The sequence below is a fragment of the Halictus rubicundus genome, chromosome 8, assembly GCF_050948215.1.
Source record: "Halictus rubicundus isolate RS-2024b chromosome 8, iyHalRubi1_principal, whole genome shotgun sequence".
Taxonomy (NCBI): domain Eukaryota; kingdom Metazoa; phylum Arthropoda; class Insecta; order Hymenoptera; family Halictidae; genus Halictus; species Halictus rubicundus.
In genome coordinates, this window is record NC_135156.1 from 4,646,456 (window position 1) to 4,668,574 (window position 22,119).

The following is a 22,119-nucleotide window of genomic DNA, read 5'->3' on the forward strand; positions in this document are numbered from 1 at the left end:
TGAGTACATTTGACATTTCACTAACAGATTCAACTCATCTTTCGTGTATTTTGCCATTTTTGCGTATACAGGGTGGTCTTTTTAAGTAAGGCCACCTAAATATCTCTTCAGGTTGTTGTGATGCAAAAAATATTTGTTATGTAATGTACATGGTGTCAATGGATCAAATATCTGGCAAGAATATTTCTTTTATTGCATCGCGTAACTGATCGTAAAATATATTCAGATATGTATAATAACATGACCTTGAAATGACCTTGATCTTCGAAAATTAAAGTTTTTCTAGAACTGATGTCGATTATCTACGGCCACGACTCCTGAACCTGTGAATGCGAAGAAAATATTTTTTATCACTCTAAAAATATAGATCGACAGATGTGTGTGTGTTAACTCATCAGTAAATAGTACTCTTTTAAAAAATGATTCGTTATTTTCGTATTGGTGCAAACCCCACCGAGAAAAATTCATACGATTTACAAAATCTGTTCCATGAAGTTCCTGATGTATCGATAAATGATAGGGATAAAATTTTTCTTCTTGAAGCATTCGTATTATCCTCGTTTTAGAAATGCCAGTTTCACGCTCAAGTTGTCTTAAACTCACATGTTGAATTTCGTTAACTTTATCTACAATAGTTATTTTTCTTCTTTCGTTCCTAACAGTTCTGATTTTTATACACGCTTTTTTCACAACACCACCAGTTTCACGGAAATTACTGATCACCTTTGCATAAGTACAACGTACTATCACGTGCTTCCCTTAAATAACAATCAGCTTTACCGTAAATGAGTACCATATCAACTTCCTCTTGCATTGAGTAATTCATTTCAAACAGTACGTCACAGTTCTAGGTAAAACTTTAATTTTCGAAGGTCAAGGTCATTTCAAGGTCATGTTATTATACATATGTGAATGCATTTTTCGATCAGTTACAGGATGCAATAAAAAAATATATAGTTATGGATTTAAAAACATCGATGACCTTGAAAACTCCGAAAAAAATATTCTTGCCAAATATTTGGTCCATTGACACCATGCACATTACTTAAATATTTTTTGCATCACAATAACCTGAAGAGATATTTAGGTGGCCTGACTTAAAAGGACCACCCTGTATACGCATTTATTCTTTATTCAAGATACCACATATGCAAACATGTATGTACACACATACTTCACATCTTATTATACTATCAACACCAAAAGGCTAGTAGAAGGGAAACATGCAATAATATGCTGCCTTTTAATTATCTTAACGTGGATACCATGAAAATCGAGAATTTATTACGATTTATGCCTGATATATTGTTCTAGTGAACACTGAACTGTTCTGTAAACAATATGTGTACATTCTTTCTATTAATGTAAATTTATTTTCACACTTTGCTACAAAAATGGTGTATTGTAAAGTAATTACAGGTGTGTGCATGCGTGCGCGTGTGTGTTGAATGCATCTGTTGTAGTTGTAAATGCTATTCATGAATCGTTGTTTTGTAAACAAAAGAAGAGAAGTAACTGTACCATGTACAAAACGGTGAGGTACACTGTATAAATATGAGAAATATCGTGTAGTTTAGAATGAGTCCAACAATCACGGGCACCGTGTTGACAATATAAAAGTTTGTCGCGGTATGTACAGCAAAATAAAATAAATGATACACAAGATGCTAGTCGTGTAGAAGTTAATATAAAATCGCCAATGGACATCAGCGTTCGATACTGTGGCAGCACCACCCGCGCTGGAGTGTTAACTATAAAGAAAACCACGAACCTTTCTTCATTTACATTTATTCAATACTATTTACAGACTTTTTTACATGGCAAAAAATTGCTCGATCACTTTCTCGATCGGGTCTAGGTGCGTACTGAATAGAATCAAAAATGGGTTGCTGCATTTTTCTTGTTCCGCTTTCGATGTCCTCCAGTTGTTCAACAAGGTTTCATACTCCATCACTTTCTCGAATTCGTTCCTTTGTTCATAAATATGTAAAAGACCTTCGTAATCATATTCCAATCCACTGTAGTATTCACCGAACGATTTCACATCTAATAACACGAACGCGTTAAACTATGCACGGGCCATTGAACTCTGAAATGATCATTTCACACTTACAGATTGCAATACTGCGATGGTAAAGCTTTTCGGCGTCGTCGTATCGACCCATATCGAAATTGTATAACGCCGCTAAGTGTCCTAGGCTTAAGGCGACATCGAGATCGTCCGGTCCTAGTGCTTCTTCCTTGATCCGTATAGCCTTGATATGCATTTCTACTGCTTGCTGAAAGTAGTTTTACATATATACAGGGCCTCATTTAACTTTGCCACCCCTAATAACTTTCTTATTAATACGGACACAAAAAAATGTTTTCAGAGAAAGTTATCGTATTTGGAGAGGGGCGTAAAACTGTGTGAGTGAAGGTCATCTCAAGGTCATATTTCCCGTTTCAGATGCCCTTGCGTGATCTTGAATGACTTTCATAATAGGTCAGTCTAGTACGTGTTCAAACACTCTATCAAAATGCAAATAAAAAACCATATCATTCCATTTAACAAAAAACTGTTCGTAAGATCTTGGACAATATGACCTTTAAATGACTTTCGCCTACACAAACTTATGTCCCCCTCCAAATACCATAATTTTCTCCCCAAACATTTTTTTGTGTCTATATGAATAACAACGTTGGAATATTTCGTTAGCCTGTTTGTTACACCACAAGTGCCTACCTCAAACTTGCCCATAGTCTGATAAAGGCGCCCCAAATTCCCATAAGACTTTGCGGTATGCGCATGGTTTTCACCGAACACTTTCTTTGTTATTTTTAAAGCCAAATTATGAAAGTGTTCACAGCGTAATAGCATATACCGTGACGGTGAATCAGATTTTACTCTTTCTAGTTCCTCCACTATTAACGCGTATACCCTCCTCGCATTTGCGAGTAACAAATGTCCCCCATACAAAAACTTTTCCAGAGCATTTATCGCACTTACAATATGTATTCTGTGTGTATAATCACAGTTTAGAATATGAATAAACTGAATAATTTAATTCTGAAATTGCTTACCTAGCCCTTCTAAAATTGCCGGTGTCGTAACTGAACGCGTACCACGCATACGCAAGATCTACGTTTGCCAGCGCGACATGTAAATTTAACTGTGAACATGACTTCATTAAGTATACTGCTTCCTATAAAATATCATTTAAGTGTAAAACAAGTCAACGAAAAGCGATCACACGATGAAATAAATGGTAACAAGCAGTATACTTACGTCGTAAACTGGTACACTGTAAAATAAACGATCAATCTTTAATAAATAGAATCCATAATCTAGAAGGGCGTTAGTGTGTACTGGATGGTTTTTCTGAAACTTTTTTCCAGCGAGCTGAACAGCCTTTATGATCAGCAGACCAGCTTTCTGAAATTCTTGTTTGCATATACACGATTTTGCAGCCTGCCTCAAAACGTCAACAGTAACGCGAACTGGCAACGTGGGTTTCAATTCCTTTAAAGCGTGTATACTCCATCTGAATAACAATAAAAATACAATTAGAAAAATCGGCCAACAACTAAGCATCTACGCACAATGTATAAGTACTTATAAGCGTCATTGTATCTATGTGTCATGTAACATATAAGGCTACATTCCGTGTAAAAGGCAGCAAAATTGTACTTGAATTTCGACTGTCTTAATTGCATCCATATTATTATAGATTCTATGTATGTATCCAATGCATTTTTGAACAAGCAATACATGGTCTGGGTGTGCAGCAATCTGTACAATTAGAGATAATTCTTATAAATTAATATGTTTGTGCACAATTATTTGTACAAGCTAAATTAAAAACATGATATGGTGTTTACCTCTGACGACATTCTAATGTTCTATACAAATTTTCTGGTGTAGAATTACTCAACAAACATAATTTCTCACATTCAAGCAAAACCTGCTCACTGTTAGGATAGTAGCCTGCATCACTGAAGAATCTACCGAGTTTGAGACCTAAATCTATCATCCAATCTTGTGCTTCTATATTTTTGTCAACATTGTTGCAGGATTCAATATATTTTTCTGTTAATTCTTCTTTGATCCTGATTCCATTTCTAACAAATTCCTTGAAAAACAATACAAGCTGGATTCTAAGTCAGGTGTTGAAGACTTAGTTCTCATTCCAAAGTCTCACCTCAAAACATGTTAGTAAATCTACTCGCCGATTAGTAACTGCTAACATCTTTGAGAAGACTTTCAAAGTGCTCCATTTCAGTTCCACAAAACAAAGGGATAGGGTAGATACCTTGTAGATCTGTAAAATTGTGGACAATATATTTATTTATTATGTTATGAGTGTTAATAGAAGAAGACATTGGGACCATGTCTTCATTTGTCTCATCTTCCTCATGAATTAAATTCATAAATCAATGAAACTACAAAAGAAGAAACACATGTCTGTGTAATAGTACATAAATTTGTAAGTATGTACACATGCATGTGGATGTTATGTATGAATCGCTGATGATCATGCGAGTTCAAAGAGCTGTACATGAAACGATCTAAAGTTTACCTCGTAATATACATCGACCATCATTGTCGTCGGTAAAGTGGCCAGATGTTCATAAATTGGAAAATCGTGTATACGCCTAAGGTCTATTACTGTAGCCATGCTCAATTCGTAAAGACTTTTCGGTGAATATGTACATGCTTTTTCGGCCATTTTCCCGGAGGTATTCGATAATCATGAACGCATAACGCAACCGCAATAATCGCTATCACGCGTCCAGCGTCTTGCTTCTTCTGAAGATGCTAAATCAGAGGTTCCCAAGCTTATTTGGTCTACCGTTCCTTTTTCAGATAAAAAATTACTTGGATGCAGTGAAATTACTATCGACAGAGAGGATAGGAGAGTGCTCACGCCCGGGTTTTCGGCGTTCCCGATATAGTGCTGACATCTGCTCAGCCTTAGCATGGCACAGAACCGTGTCGTCTTTCCTAGAACAGAACCGTGTCACCGACGAGATATTAAATAATTTTTTATCCCAAATAATGCCCGTGAAAGATTTACTTAATATTTAATTGAATTTAATAATTACAAAGAGTGTATCATGAACAAAGTGCATGCACTTGGAACTGTTACAGAAATATGTAAGATCACCCTTTCGATGAAGTATCGAATGAGATTTATAACACGAGCGACTGGAATCCGCCTCTTTTGAGGAGTTTAGTACACACTGCATGTCTAGCCTTCCTTTAATTAGTTTTGAAGGCAGGTCTCTGGAAGTTGTGGATGCATTCGCTTGTATGGTCTGGCTTGCGAGTTAGCGTACCATAAAACTCCAGATGTGACACAGAACACAGGTAGGTGTGCTGGGCGCTACGTCACCAACGCACTAAAGGACTGAAATGAAGGAAACACTTTTGTTTTTTCAATGATCGTCGCAAAAAATTGTTCTTCCTTGAATATGGATGGTACCATGGTATTGAGTTGTAAAAGAGTGCAATGCAGCCCATAAAAAATTAGTAGAACGGTGAAATAAAGAGTAAACTAGAATGTTTTCGACTAAAATTATTTAAAAATAGTTCTAATATGTTTTTAAAGTCATCTAGTAAAAATCTTATGGTGCTGAGGTGGAAAAAATATTTATTCATGAAAGAAAATTTTTTTCAATTAATAATAACAGTAGCTAAATATATGAAAAAATTTAAGATAGTGTTGATGACAATAGCTCATTATTAAATTAATTTTCAGGGTGGTCGCTTTTAAACTTCGATATGAAATCTGTATTTGTTCGATTTTTTCCGGGTTTTCCATTTTTTACAACTAGAGTTTGCAACTACAAAATTGGACAGAAATAAAATACGTATCATTACAATTAATATTATTCTTAATTTATATTAATTAGAGATTTTGTACCCAAGATTTACATGTTAGTTACATATTTCATATACAACAATTAAGCTGTACGTTCTAATCCTGGTTAAAAAAATAATGTGCGTTCGGTTTTATACTAAAAGACGACACGGTTATGTTCTAGGAAAGACGACACGGTTCTGTTCCAGGAAAGACGACACGGTTCTGTGCCATGCTAAAGCGGCGGTGTCACGAAAGTGGGAACGCCGAAACCCCGGGCGTGAGCACTCTCCTATCCTCTCTGCTATCGAACAGATTACAAAAATTCAGTCACAAATTTGCGTTGTCTTATGTATTATTAGTGACGGGTGAAAAGTAACTAACTATAACTAATTGGTTATTCTTAAAGAAGTAACTAGTTATAGAGAGGAAATGAGGGGTGCTTGGGAGTGCTCAGCATGCTCAGTGAGCACTGCTCACGTTCATCAGGATTCGTATCGCCAAACATCACCAAGCATCGCCAAATACCCTAACGGATAGCTTTTTCCTCTCCTCCTTTTCCCTTTCCATTATCCCATTCCACCACCATAAGCACAATCCAGCACACTGCAACGTGTGGTGTGGAATCACTGATATATATACTAGTATATATATATCAGTGTGTGGAATGGGGATGTTCGCCCCACTCAATCCCCGTTGCGCGTGCGCGATGGGGGACGTTGGAGTGTGCTCATGGTAGTGGAATGGGTCCCCCACCATTGGGGGCGGTGAATTTGGGGGTTCGGGGTGTGAGCTGACCCCGGCCCCCGGGGGGGAGCATAGCTCCCCCCGTGACAGGACGACACCCCACGGGTTAATTTCCCGGTTTGGGGGGGGGGGGGTGTCGGTCCGTCCCTCCCGTTAAGGGAGGGGGATTCGTGGGGGGATTTGGGTGAGGAAGGGTCGGGGCGTGCCGGATCGCGCCTCCGACGGCCCTTCCTTCCGGTGGCGGCGTCTTCTTGCCTCGGCCGGGGCTGGTTCCTTCGGGACACCGGCCCCGAGCGGGGCACGAAGACTCCGGGAGCTGTGGGTGGACCGAGCTGGGGCTCGGGAAGCCCAATCCGAAGGCTCCAGAGATGGGGACACCGGGCGGGTCCCTCCGCCCGGGGTCTTATAGCGTAGGCAGTGGGGGAGGTTAACCCCTCCCCCGGGGTATGATGATAGCTGGGAGGTGCCCTGTTGAGTACTCGCGTGATCCAGGCACCTCCCGTGTAGCTTAGGTGGGCGTGAGGTTTTAGTGGGTAGTCTCCGGGGGTTCATCCTCCGGGGAGAATCCCACATAACCCCGGCTTCCCCCAGGGAGTCGGGGTATGTATAAAACATTTCCTCACGATAAAAAAAAAAAAAAATGGTAGTGGAATGGGTTAGCGGAAGGGGAAAAGGAGGAGAGGAAACAGATACCTAAATGGGTATGTATCACTTGGTGACACTGATTCAGGGGTTTCAATGCCACCATCTTTTTAAATAGTTTCAACGCTCTACATAATATGGAACAGAACCTATCATTTTTAGCATGGAACAGAACCTGCATCATCTTTGTTTTGCACAGAATAGAACGTGAGCACTCTCATTTCCTAATAATGACCATTTTAAATTCAATATCAAATATCTGCAAAATTATCTGATTATAAAACTAGAAGAGGAAAATCAATTATTCTAATAGAATGTGTTACCAGTAGTCGGTAAGACTGCATTCGTGACTCGTCCAGCAGAAGGGTGGATAGATCGTAGCATAATCGTATGAGTCAGCTGTCAGAAAGACATGAACGACGCAATCGGGTAAGGAATATATGTTTACGAGTGATTTTATCGAAAAATTATTTCACACTGTCATATTTATTGCAAAAGCGAATGAATGGATGGTGGGATTGATTTCATGAAGAAACAACAAAAATGCGTCAGCGTGGCAAGTGGTAGACTATCTGGTTACACAGTAATTGCAACCGTAGCTAATTAGTTAGGTTAGAAGTGTAATTTCGTAAAAGATTTTGTTCTTTTGAAACAGCGATTCGATCTAAGATTATAAGAGCTGTTGCTCTTATTCAATAGAGACAGAGATAACAGATACAAAGGCAAGAAAATGCGACTCGGGTGGACAACGATCTTGTGCGCGATAGCCCTGTTAATTGGACCAGTGATATGCAGCGACATAACAGCAGCGGTTTTCGGAGACGTTCTGGACGGAATGCCAGCCGCCTTCGGCGATTTCAATTCCGATGAATTGACCGATGTGTTCATGTTGCGGAAGAACGGAACCACGGTTGAGATATTCCTAGCCGCTGAACAGGAACCACTGCTCAGACCCAGCTCGGACCTGAGTTGCACATTTGGTCGCAAAGTGGTCAGTGTGGTACCCGGAGACTTCGACGGAGACGTTTTCATGGACGTATTGGTAATTACGTTCGACAAGCAGTCGCGTTTATTTTACGCCTATGTGCTCTGGGGCGGTAACGGAAAATTAAATTGCACCAACGAGAAGGAACCGTTAATAAAGATGCGGGGCCAGCCGTTAGCATTGGACCATAACAGGGACATGATCATAGACCTTTTTGGAATAGACGAAGAAGGTAAGAGGACGTTCTGGATATTTGACCAAAGCAGAATGCCACCGAAAACAGAACCGATGCATCCTCTGAAAAAGGAACTAGGCAGACCGATACCATCAATCGACGAGCCTCACTCAAACGCTTATTTGGATTGGAACGGCGACTTTTTAGCGGATCTGGTGGTCACATCACGGGAATCGTTTGAGATCTGGCTGGGCGTCATGGGGGGAGGTTTCGTCCATGAGAACACCATACCGTTCCCATACAACAGTTCACCCGAGAGAAGGTTCCCCGGCGTGATTGGACAGACCCTTTACCTGGACATGGAACTGACTGGCAAGATAGACCTATTGCTGCCGCTGTGTTTTGATAGCGCATGCACTAACAGCACGATTATGATGTATTCGGACAACTGGTATGACCTGCGAGTAAATTTTAGAGACAGTAACAGTGTGCTCTGGGGTTTCGTGGAGCCTGACGGGCAACGATACACAGACACGATCACTCTGCGTGGCGGAGACTTCAACATGGACGGTTACCCGGACGTGTTGGCGACGCTTCGTTCAACTAGCGGCAAGCAGAAACAGTCATTCCTACTCGAGAACGTTGCGTGCGATGCGTGTGTTGGCTTCACTCGGACCTTTCAGGTGAAATGGCAAGCTCTGAACCCGTTTTACAATGAGACCGCGATGGCCGTGTTCTACGACTTTTATCAGGACGGGATTCTCGACGTCATTCTGGTGGAGGTGAACAAGAGCACCGGGATCTATCGCACGGCCGCGTTCAAGAACAGCCTGGACTACGACGCGAACTTCGTGAAAGTGATGGTGCTCACCGGTCGCAACAACAGCATGTATCCGATCTCGCCAGGATCCCTTGGCAAGAAGAAGAGGACCTACGGAACGAATTTACCCGGACCCTCAATAGCATATCGGACCACCACTCAAGATGGTAGTCCGAGAAATGCGTTAGCCGCACAATTACCCCAGAGCGCGCACTTTTCTCTGAATTTACCGTACACGACCTTCGGGCTCGGCAGGACACCAAACTTTGTCGACGCTCTCACGATAGGGGTGAGCAATAAACTGATATTAACGTTTTTACGATTAGCGATTCTCAGGCTCTAGGGCTAAAGGTAGATTTCTATTATTCGGACGAACGCGGAACATATTTGTTAAGCAGCGATATTTATCTGATCGTCTGATCCGATACGTTCCATGCCGGTGCAGATAATAGAAATCTACCTCGATTCTGCAATTCACTACTCTCTTCTTTTCTGTTATCAGCCGTTATCTTTACGACGTTTCTCCTACAAAGATACGTGTTTTTCTGATTGAAACAGGTGGGCGGCAAGTTTCGGGAATGGCCCCAGATCATTCCAAACTCTCAGATGGTTGTCATTCCGAATCCAATAGCGGAGCCTTGGAAGTGGAAGGCGCAGCTGTTCGTAACCCCGAGCAAGCTGATTCTACTGAGCGCTGCTGCGTTGACCGGCACTTGCGGCTTGATATCGTTCATAATCATCGCCTTGTATTGGAAGGAACGAAGGGAGGACAAGATCGAGAAGCTGCAAGAGGCGCACAGATTTCCCTTCGACGCTATGTAAATGTATAAATGCGAGGGGAAGAAATGTGAATGATTTGTTGCTCGTTCTCACCCTCAACGAATGTGTATATTTATTTCATTTGTCGACGTGTAAGTGTTTCATAAACGATAAATAAAATGGGTGATCGATTGATCGTTAAATTGAAGTCGCTTCGTAGCATGGGTACGGAGAACGTGTATCGGTAAACATGTATTTACTTTGAACGCGCGGGGGTAACGAGAACGAATAGGAAAATATACAGGAACGATACACGCGCGAATTTGTAAAGTATTTTGTACACGTGCTTTTCCCCCCTTTTCTCTCTCTCTCTTTCTTTTTCATTTGGCTCCATAGAACATGACCGACACCGATCAAATTGACAGTTTATTCGTTACTCTTTGGGCATTCTTAGAAAAAACAGGACTCGTCGGCATGTTTTTTATCTCGCATCGCGGTCGACGCGACACGTCGAATACGAAATATACGCGTATATTAATAGCAATATGTGTATGTATATATTAACAAATGATCTTTACCAGATTGGTTTTGGTCGCTGCGCTATTCGCGGTACATGCTCCCCCGCGGTCATCGGGGGGTAGATTAACGGGAATGCGCTACTGGCAACGATCGTTTTTCACGGTAGGGTTCAAATCATTAAAGTAAGGATGAGTCATCGCCTCGTCCGCCGATAATCGTAACGCTGGATTGCACACTAACAGTCTCTGAAACAGAGAAGAGAAACGTGAACAACGCATTCCGATTCCGTGGATGCGGATTACAAGATATCTTGCACTCTCCTTGTCAGCGTGGGTTCGTAGTTACCTGCAACAAGTCTCTGCCCCTGGAGTTCAGTTTTGGCGTAACGTGAGCCAATCCTTGGCCAGCTTGATACGGAGGGAACGGCTTGTAGTCGGGGAGCGTGGTGAAGTCCGGCCAAGTCTCTTCGGTCGGTGTGCCGAGCATTTTGAATATCCGTTTAAGTTGATCCTCCACATCCGACCCAGGGAACAACGGTCTGCCGGCGTTCGCTAGTTCTGCGAGCAGTCAATGAATCGCGACGAATCAAAGATTTTCGAAAAGAACCGATTGCTACTCACCAGCGAATATACATCCCGCGCTCCACATGTCTATGGACGTTGTATATAATTTTGCGCCGAAGAGAACGTCCGGGGGACGATACCATAATGTGACGACTTCTGCCGAGTAACATTTCACTGGTATTCCAAAGGCTCTAGCCAGTCCAAAGTCTGCTAGTTTCAACTCCCCATTCTAGAAATCGATTTGCAACCACTTTCTAAAACTAGAGTCACCTCCTTGTCCGATGGACAACAAGGCCATCTTACCTTGTTGATGAGCAGATTCTGTGGTTTAAGATCCCTGTGTAGTACATTCCGGCTATGACAGAATGCCAATCCGCGCAGCAACTGATATCTGAAACAATTAACAAATACATAACGACCAGACTTTTAACTTGTTAAAAATTTCTTTCGGATTTCTTACAGGAAGGATTTGACAACATCCAAGTCTATTTCTCCGTTCAGACTATCGAAATACTTTTTCAGATCCTGGTCGCAGTGCTCGAAGACCAGAGTCAGTTTCCTGTCGCTGTGCAACACGTCGTATAGCCTAACGATATTTTTGTGTTTTAGTTCCTTCAACAGGCAAATCTCTCTGAGCGCAGACGACGGTACACCCTGTTGAGGACAGAGAAAGGGCAACGAGCGTGTAACGATAAAATCAGTCGACCGACTGTCACTAAGTTGTTTGGTGCACATACTTCGTCATCATCGTCCAAACGTACTCTCTTCAGGGCGACGATTTCGTGTGTCTCTCGGTTCTTGGCTTTGAAAACGGTTCCATAAGTGCCTGGAAAACGCCGAGAATGTTAGAGCGATCCGAAAGTGATGCGCGTCTTTCGATGCAACTGTCAAAACCAATGCACTTTGTCGAACTGCACCGGCGAAGTTTACAGCCCGCGAAAACGTGCACGTACGTCACTCGAACTTCGGAAATGAATACATCGATCGACAATATTCGGAACACACCTACCTTCTCCTATTTTCTCGAGTTTCTCATATTTTTGCATATTTTTGGCGATCCTATGGGCGGAATAGTCGCAGAGTGGTTAGCGCTGCACTCGAGAACGATCGTGCGCGAAAACACCGGTGCAGATGGCAGTACTACCGACGGAGGAATATCGATAGCCGGCGCTATCGATAGTTTTCGATAAGTAAATCATCGACCATCGATAGGATATTCTCTGTGCCGCTACTGTAAGCAGAGAGGATTCCTCTCTGCTGTAAGTACCATATCTAGAGATGGCGTTCAAAATCGCTAACCGTGATTTATCACAGTGGTCGCAGAATCACGATCAGAGAGGATCCTCTCCTATCCTCTCTATCACGATCACGGTTGTGATTTTAACTTCATTCACGCCGTGATCGTAATTTTTTAGTTTTGATGCGTTACCACGCAAACGTAGTTGTGACACAGACGAGGTATAGGATAGACCTATCATCCAATGTATTTTCGTGGCCCACTTTTGTGGGGTCCCGTAACTGCCCGTAACCCCATTACCATTTTCGTGTCACATCCTGTATTACCAACTGGAACTAAAATCTGCTGACAGCGTCGTTAGTGGTAGGAATTAAAATTAAAAATGGCTATATATATAGTCACTGCAGTCTCGCGAATACAATAGAATATTGTTTTCTAAAATGCTTCAACGATTTCAAATACTAATTTCGATTATGATTAATTAAATTTTATGATGGGTATTAATAATAAATTAATGAAACTGTACGCACAATAAAGAGTATGTTTAACAGCAAAATTCGAAATCATGTAAACAGCCAAATATTAATATGTACTTTATAAATGTAATGTATACACGAATAAATGTATTGTTTAGAACTGTATTATTATTGTTATTGCTATGTATTGCTATTATTGATTAACTACATTGCTTTCAGCAATAAGAAAAGAAATAAACAAGATTTCGTTATATTCATATGTGGATTATATAGCAAGTGGTTTTTATGAAAATTTTCATGAACATTACAAAACAAATATTTTAATAACTTACTAAAAACTACAGAGCCAAGCTTTGAACGTAACTTGGTTATATATAAATAGCCTCTAATCAGTAGATATTGGAAATTTGAACACCAATTATTACTATATTTGTTAACAATAAATAAAAGGTTTGTAGTGACATCAGCTACAACAATATGTAATAAAAAATACTTAGATATTGAGAGATTCGGCCACTCACCGTGGTAGTGTGAGGTGTTCCACTGACTTGGAAACGTGAGGTTGGCACTGACGTACAACGATAATTTACTGTACCGTTTGACTGGTGCCAAGGGGCATCCCCCCAGTGGTGGGGATAAAATTTTCACAGTTACGGTAGACACCGCTGCGACACTTACGGAGATAATACTGTAAAAGGAATGTGACACTAGGTTTGCTGGTGAAACTTTTATGAAGAGGCAACAAATAACAAACAAATTTTCAGTTTATTTGGTACATATATGAAACCATAAAAATATGACAAAATAAAATGTGCTGCGTACAAAAATCAGTGAATAAAAAACAAACCGAAATCCGTAAAACTTTTCAGTAATACTTAACATTTCCGGAACAACAAAAATATGACAATGAATTTTTGAAACGCGCTGTTTGAAAAGATTTAAGTGCTACAAGCAGAATTAAAAAAAAATATGTCGCTTTAGATTGCTGACGCGTTGCTTAAGCAATAACAGAAATAACAAAAATCGCTGTCCTAATAGCAACTAGTAGCAGTCAACTTTTCTTTTTATATTAAAGCTAACGCTTCGACCCTTACAATATTAGTGAAAAGAACGCTGAACTCTGTTGAACAAGTTTAAAAAGGAAAAATAAAGATAAGAATATCTGCTGTGTAATGGCGATTACGGTTCTGACAGTGTACACACTCGTTCATACTACGAACAATAACATTTTCAAATATAACAAGCTATAACAGCTGAACTTAAATCGGTACAATTACGAATTAAATTCAAGATCAATGTCAAATAAAATAATCAACTACTAATCTATTCGACTTCTAAGTAGAACGGTAACCAGCTTACATAAAGAACTATTTCGACGGTAATTTAGGCCTCCATGTTAGTTTGTATTTTAACTCAAAAGACTCACGGCTATGCACATATGGACTGCATTTAGCCTTATTCGGGCGCGTTATGGCACGTAATCTCTCGAACGTTTCTTTAACACATTTTGTGCTATAATTGTACTGGGAATTATGTATGTAATTGTAAAGTGAAGAAATTGAGTCAGTAATATCACTATGACCTACATTTATCTATAATTCGTTTCGTGGAAATCTTTTGGTACGCGAAAATGGTGATTTCTTAAACAGTGCGAACCGATGTGCATCTGACGCATAGATACTCGTCACAACAGACAAGTCCGAGAACTGAATGTTGAGCATCCACGTCATAAATATCTCGTATGGGCACCAATAACAATGCTGCAACATCATAACACTGGTGGGATAATAAGAGTACTCTCCAAGTTCTTTGACATCGCCATTCAGCGTTAAAGGTTGTAAGCTCTTGTTCGCCATCTTTTAGCTGTTCTCCTAGCTGCTCCAGAGGTAGAACGTTTGCCAGTATAATTCTTCTTATCCGTTACAAGCTGCAAACCCAACTGCAAACCAGATAGATAACTCAAATACGTTTACGCCGAAATAATCGTCGCGTCAGATCCTGTCTTCCCAAACACTGCCTCCTCTACTGTATCCCAACTTAAACCGTATGACAACTCTTCAACTTCCTTCGTCCGCCCAATTGAACCGACTCTACGGATTTCTGAGGTAGACGATGTAAATGCACTAAAAATACTAGTAGAGTATGTTGGGGATATTTGTCTACTGTATATCACTCACTTGTTGGTTTTACCTTTCAGTTATATTAATAACAATTATACAACAGATGTTATAACTCGTGCACTCTTGTACGTGGTCACATTCAATCTCCTACAAAACCCGCGAACGACGCTTCCTCGATTCGCTTCTTTTTTCCGTTCTTCCCACTCCTCACTCATTCCATCTCTCTCTCTCATACTATTCTCAATTGTTTCTTCTAGATCTTTCCATACATACACACACAAACACACACAGAGTAGACTGAGATATTCTTTAAACGATTTTTAACGCAAGTGATGTTTTATAGCATGATAAAATAGCAAAAGAGAAAACAATTCATTATTACATGGTATGCTACTATTAAAACCATATAATCTTTGTTTCTACCATTATCCATATACCATCTTTCCACTTACCAAACAGTTACAAGTGATTTAGGTAGCACATTTGTCAGCACAATCACCCTGTATACAACGACTCAATTCGATTCTACAAGCTTACAATAGGAGACATTATATTTCATATCTACTTTATTTTAATATTTTCATATTATGTTACTTTATTTCGTATTATATTTTAAGAATTTATCTAGGGATAATGATAATTAAGTGAGTTAGTGAAGAAGCGAAACCTGAAAATGGAACAACCTTGTAAACTTGAAGGGAAAGTAATAAAACAATATTGCTACTACTACTACTACCACACAAAGCACACAGAACTACAGTGCACGCAATTCTTATAAGAATATTATGCTTCACGATGAAATATTAGTGTATTTTGTGAAGCTTTACTACTTGTACACTTGGAACTTCACGTAACTACAATACGCTTATTATGAGACGATCTGAGTCGTTAAATTTCGTGTCTTCTGTTGGTAATCACAGAATTATCACCCGTTGATCGAGGTCGATGCTAATGTTCTATGGAGACAGTAATGTTTACTTGAAATTAGTTCTACCTCTCAACAGTTATATTAGGTTAATTCTGTTGATTTATAGTACCATTTCGCAGTGCAAATGTCGCTCTATATACTGGTAGGTATTCTTTTATTTTTACTGTTAATGTGTGCTCAATTCAAATTACTAACATAAAGATGGACAGAATGCAAATTCGCAAAACTTTCTTGTACGTGTATCCTTGTATTCATACGCTTGTAAGTACTTGTACATGTGCTATCATTTTGTCCAGGAGTGTACCCTTCACAGAGCTAATAGCAAAAATCGAAGAAGAAATGATTTATGAATATTCCCGATCGATTCACTTTGTATGACGTCACCTGTGCCTTTTTTTGGCGCATTTACGAAACTTTTCTCAGTAGCTATCAAAAAACCATCGGTATAGGTGCCCGTAGCGCGTTTAAATTGGTTCTAGTGGCATCGCAATGAAACGTTTCGGATCAAAGTTGATCGGTGTCGAATAAAAGATTCACTGGCGAAGGAGAAATTTTGTAAGCATTGTTCTTGCAAAGAAAAAAGTTTCAAGCCGTTTTGCGATTTCTATGCGGGCCGGTTAATGCAAAAATGGGGTAAATTAAAGTAGTTAACCGCAGGATAATTATAATTATCTTAAGATACTTTCTTTATTCGAACCTTCGAACATAAAAATTTGGAATAACGAATAAAAGATAAAAAATTTTTATTCGTTATTCCAAATTTTTATGTAGATAAATATTTTGTCCAACTCTGGGGCTCAATGCCCCAAGGATTTCGGGACTCTAGTATCCTAGGTAAGAAGACCTATATAGTTTCAACGGGCGCACAGTGCGGACAAATCGCCTGTTTTCGGCACTTCTCGTAGTTCGGTTATTAATGCATATATAGAGGAAATTTTTTACAGACAATTATATTTACCAATATAGTTTATAATTTTAACAAAAAAAAAATTTTTAGAAAAAAAAATTTATTATTAAAAATTAACAAATTTATTTTTAAAAACTAACAAGTTTAGAACAAAATTAATAATAAATGAACCATATGTAAAATTAACAACAACAAACTTAAACAAATTATAATACTAGTGAATAAAATGAATAAACTCAACAAAATGCTATCCGAGCATGCTGCTGCTGCTTCGCTATCCGAGTCATTCTCAGTACTTTGATTGCGACTCAAAATCATTGACTCTCGTGATCTTGCACATTTCGATCTATCCTTACATTCTTATTACTTTTTCAATAGTTATAAAACATATATTAAAAACAAATTAAAAATACATAAAAATGATTGATATATGATTATTGCAAAATTGTATTATGCATAAAAATGGTTATTATATGATTATTATTAACAATTTCCATCCTAATACGTATGTTTTGTAAAAGAAATCTATTTCATATCGTGATATACACGAATATTGAACTTTCCCAGTAAATTCCCCACTGTAATTGTGGCGAACAAATGGCAAAATTTTTTACAACCAAATTTGTTCACGATATATCCTAAAGGAAAGGTATGGACACTTCTTAAAAAGTTTATAAAATTGAGAGTCGCAAAAAGTCGCAGACAAAACTATGAAATTCTTAAACTATAATAAGTAATGTATCCGAATATGCATAAATCTCAGGACATGTTTTGCCGTTTTTGTTTTATGTTAATTTGAAGTTTTATATGCAATTAACAAATAAAACCACCGTTGAAAATTTGTACAAAAAATAAATCTACTTTATTAAATGTATAAAGAATGCATATTCCTTGGTAAGAACTTTCCATTACACTCCATGCCTCCATGGCCAAATTTTTTTACAAAAATCTAAATTTGGTTACTAATGCATATGCAATGGTAATTAGTCACAAAAAATTAAATTTAACAATAAAATTAATAAGTTGAAAAAAAATTATTTTTATGCATAAAAAAAATTGTTAAATGATTTTTAAATGAATAATAATATGCATTTCCTGCTAATAAAGAGTTCTGCCAAAGGAAAGTTTCGTGCATCGTCAAATAAAAATGTAGTGAGATGTGCCGACTTGTCCGCACTGTGGGGCGCACCGTCCGTCCGCGTCCGTTTGAAGAATGGACATTGTCTTGCACTAAAAAAATTATATCGAAATTGTACACTACTTTCAATTGAAAAGAGCCTAATCAGCCGTGTCGAAGAATGCCAGGAAAAAGAACTCTGGAAATTCCATTGCAGAACGGAAAAAGTATATACATTAAATGTATTATATTTAATGGAAATTGAATACGGAAAAGTAGGATTGGAATAAACGGACGACAGAAATTAAAATTAATTTAACGTTATAAAATATATTATTTATATTTGAACCTTCTGCTATCAAATCCAATTTTCAAAAGGACGGAAAATTATTCAAAAGATTGTCAACAAAAATTTTAATGACAGTTGTTATGCGAGGTTCAATATTCGTTACAAGTTGCGGCATGTCTGTTAATTGTTATCGATAAACAATTGTTTTCAAACTGATAGCAATAATGGTAAAAGATCAACTAAATCTGAACTCCTGCATGCTTTCACGATATAACGATAAGTCAGATCAGCAATAAACAGAATTTTATACAGATTTAGTGTTTATAATTAATAAAATCTTGTACAACTTATGAAAATATTTGGGAAAAAGAACTAATAATTGTATATATATGTAATGTTAACATATAATAACAGACACGCCGCAACTTATAACGAATATGGAACCTCGCATATTGTCATTAAAATTTTTGTTGACCGTCTTTTGAATAGTTTCCCGTCCTTTTGAAAATTGTATTTGGTAGCAGAGGGTTCAAAGAAATCAACAACAGTTTATATGAATCAATTTTAAGATAAAAATAGGGCTAAATAGGTATATCAATTTTCAACAACAATTATTATTTTGTTTACTATCAATAAATAAAAGTTTATTTATATAAATTGAAAAAGCATTTATTCAGCTTTAAAATGTGTATAGAAACACAAAGCATTGTATTTAGACAGAGACGAAATATTCAGGTTGAATTAATCATGTAATGGCTCGTTTCGTTTACTTTTCTAGAATTGCGACTGCATCTTGGAAAATAGCCGAAATACACGCTGTGCATTACACGACAGTAATAGTAAATTGGCAACTATGCGACGAATATTCTCGGATGTGATTTTGCAACTACGCCTTCGATACCTGTAATTCAATATAATTCCTAAACTCACCACTCTAAATCGTAGAGGACATACCAAAACCTCTGATTTTTTGAACAGTCGATATTTCAGAACATGAAACATGAAGTCCCATAAGATAATGGGTCTATCCTTATACCTCGTTTGTAGTTATGATAGCGCTACTGTACCATATGGTCGATTAATGGCGACGGAGGGAAATTAGAAGTTAGAATGGGTGAAAAAATAACACGAGAGGAAGCTTTCACAAGTTCACAATATATATACAGCGTACATATACAGGTTGTTCGACCTGATAAAAATCTATAATTTTTGTCTGTAATATTTCCATTTCAAAACAGAATAACTTTTTAAAAATTGGACCAAATGATTTGATATTTTGTGACAAGTTAGAAGGATTAGTTTACTAGATGACATGCAAACATTTTTTGAAAAAATAAGTAAATAAAGGTCACGTTTAATCACTTCGTCATCTGAGCCTCTAATGAAGATTTAGGAAAAAAGAGATAGTTAAAGTATTAAGTACACTTAAAATATTTCACTATTGTTCTGACATTACTTATATATAAACATTATTCTATTGTTTTGTTTTTATATTACATATTTTTAGTGTATTTTACATAGTATACAGTTCTGTTAATTTTTTGTTTCTCCATTATTTATGCTAAGTTTTCATGTATTCATATTCTATCTATATTATTTTGTAACAGAGTTATATTTATGTTTTGTAGAATTAAGTATAAAGAAATTTTAAATTAAACTTACGCTTACTATTCGTAATCATTAATGTATTCATTATTCCTCATTGTTCCTCATTATTCCTTTACTTCATGCGATGTAACTGATGTAACTCGCAATTTTGTTTTAATGTCGTTAATATAGAACATATAGGTTATGCCTCTGTGATTTGCGCAAAGAACAGTTATGTTCTCCGCCAATCAAAAGCGATCACAAAAATCACGAATCACTGTGAAAAATCACCGCGATTGAAGACGATCGTGATCGAATCAGATCGAATCATGAGCGATCCAAAAGTAGCTGTTCACGCCTTCCCTAATGGAAATGGGAGGGAAATTTGAATATAAAATGTAATGTTTAGGTCAAAGCCGTGTATTTATTTTATCCGGGACAGAGAGAGAGAGAGAGAGAGAGAGAGAGAGAGAGAGAGAGAAAGAGTTCCAACGGAGTTCCTCGACGAAAATCTAGTTGGCGATCTCTTGTTTGTATATTCTCTTTTTTTTCAGTTTTACACACTACTGGTGCGTAAATTATGCATTTCTATTTCAAAATATTAATCTATTTCCACTTTTCGGTTTTAATTTAGATTTATGATTATTTAACAAATCGGTTTCAATTTGTTTTAGACGCTAGCTCTGTACATTTGACGAAAATCGCGACCGTGAAATGAAATGTGAATGGGAATCAATAAAATGGAAAAAAGAAGGGCAATTTAAAGTTGAAACGACACGCGACCTACAACATTGAGTAGATAATATCAGTAGACACGGCGCACGTGTTGCATTTATAACGACCTCCACAAGGGGGCGAATGAAAATAAAGAAATCAAACAAATTTCCCGCAAGTGCTCGATCTACCGACGATTATTATACATATACACGAGAATTGTAAATATTAATGTTAAAATACCGAATGTAACGTTACCTTTCTTCCGGTCCAAACAATTCAAATCGACCGCCACGCCGCGCGCAACTCGGAACTGTAATTTTTCTCGACTGCTCACGCTCGATCTTGCCGCTACTTTTTGAAATCGTCTCTCCCCGATTTCGATATTCGGGTCGCCCTCGAAATTCTGTAGCCAATGGGTTAGAATCTAGGACGAATCGAATCGAATGTCCTTGCGCAGCCTAATGCGAGCACCATTACCAACCATGATTGGCGAGCACGCGTAGTATCGGCGACGATAATTTAATTATAACATAACATGTGGCTAGGCACTTTGGTAGCTCGGCACGCTTTATAAATACTACGGTAACCAAGCTCTGAAATTGCGGAAAAATAAAGAAAACATGCAGAAAAGAGTTGCGGAGAGAAAGAATTCGTTTTTGCAGAAATAAAATGCATTTTCCGCTTGCGTTCTTTCGCAATATTAAAAAAAAGATATATAACATATATAGTAATTGATTTCAATAAAAATAATTTAATATCTCTTTTTTAATATTCATTATGCTTTAAAAATATGTACAGTTAATATAGACACAGTAATTGGTACCCTTACAGTAATTGGGTCCCTCACCCTAGTCGCTGACATTTATCGAAACTGCTGACGAAAATCTGTGGCGTCGATAATTGTTTTGTTGCGAATCTCGATGCTCGCTCCGTTGTTTTGCTCGGAGAAAAGTTCGGACGAGTGCGCCAGAGAATCAGGATGTTTTGAGTCCGGAAGCGAGGAAAATGGATCGTCGGGCCGGATAGAATCGGTTAGATCGATTTAACAAACGTGATCGGACGTATCCGTGCACGATGCATCAACTTTTAGGAGGCGCGATCCCGATGATCGTGAACATCCTGATCCTGTTCTACGTCTGTTGGCGAGTAAGCGTCGATAAAATACTCCGCGATCACGACTATAGCATATCTGATTCGCGGAATGTAGATTCTAGCGGCGGCGAGGGTGCGACGCAAGATCATGGCCGAGATGAGAGAAGTTTCCTCGAGCGTAATGTATAGCTGACTCGCTTCGGGAGCAAGTAATGTTACAGGTGGATCGCTTTGACAGGTTCGGCAGGTCCGCGAGAACATCAAGTACATCGGCGAGCACGTCGCCAAAGCTGTGGAACAGGTGCGTGCACAGTCGGCTAACAATAAGCATTCTTCGTCCACGAGGACACGCCATTGACAGGGAGATCTCCGATATCCCGCTCTAGAGCATGAGAAACAGGAATTTTGAGAAGTTTTTGCGCGAATATAACGAAAGAAATGTAAAATCTATTTACAGGTCTCTATTACACAGACTTCGACGTTCAGAAAACCAATTTTTTAATAATAATTTTGTTGTATAACGACGTCGCTACGGCTCTGAAACGGTAACCCCGTGCAAGCAGCGTCGCCGCAAAAATTCTCTCCGAAGAAACGTG

The 22,119-nt window shown here is 38.5% G+C and overlaps 3 protein-coding genes across 5 annotated transcripts; 1 reads left to right on the top strand and 2 right to left on the bottom strand.

The window, feature by feature from the left end:
* Positions 1-1,693: 1,693 nt before the first annotated feature.
* Pat1 (Protein interacting with APP tail-1) lies at positions 1,694-6,419 on the bottom strand. Of its 3 annotated transcripts, none has more exons than XM_076791932.1 (10): positions 6,228-6,419; positions 4,560-4,876; positions 4,182-4,301; positions 3,862-4,112; positions 3,671-3,772; positions 3,269-3,524; positions 3,064-3,185; positions 2,726-2,999; positions 2,114-2,279; positions 1,694-2,046 (listed from the first exon to the last, which is right to left on the bottom strand). In XM_076791932.1, the coding sequence occupies exons 2-10, from the start codon at positions 4,707-4,709 to the stop codon at positions 1,814-1,816; spliced, it is 1,674 nt and encodes a 557-aa protein (XP_076648047.1). In that variant the 5' UTR covers positions 4,710-4,876; positions 6,228-6,419; the 3' UTR covers positions 1,694-1,813. The 3 variants fall into 3 exon arrangements, with proteins under 3 accessions (XP_076648047.1, XP_076648046.1, XP_076648045.1); XM_076791931.1 differs by having other exon boundaries at positions 3,064-3,152; positions 3,596-3,772; XM_076791930.1 differs by having other exon boundaries at positions 3,596-3,772.
* Positions 6,420-7,566: 1,147 nt separating this feature from the next.
* Positions 7,567-10,174, top strand: LOC143356769 (T-cell immunomodulatory protein). The gene is made up of 2 exons (XM_076792725.1): positions 7,567-9,501; positions 9,771-10,174. Exons 1-2 carry the CDS (start codon positions 7,963-7,965, stop codon positions 10,032-10,034), a joined length of 1,803 nt encoding a protein of 600 aa, XP_076648840.1. The 5' UTR covers positions 7,567-7,962; the 3' UTR covers positions 10,035-10,174.
* A 210-nt stretch (positions 10,175-10,384) lies between these two features.
* Cdk5 (cyclin-dependent kinase 5) lies at positions 10,385-12,257 on the bottom strand. The gene is made up of 7 exons (XM_076792726.1): positions 12,063-12,257; positions 11,791-11,879; positions 11,514-11,707; positions 11,357-11,444; positions 11,111-11,282; positions 10,836-11,047; positions 10,385-10,735 (listed from the first exon to the last, which is right to left on the bottom strand). Exons 1-7 carry the CDS (start codon positions 12,097-12,099, stop codon positions 10,628-10,630), a joined length of 900 nt encoding a protein of 299 aa, XP_076648841.1. The 5' UTR covers positions 12,100-12,257; the 3' UTR covers positions 10,385-10,627.
* Positions 12,258-22,119: the final 9,862 nt, after the last annotated feature.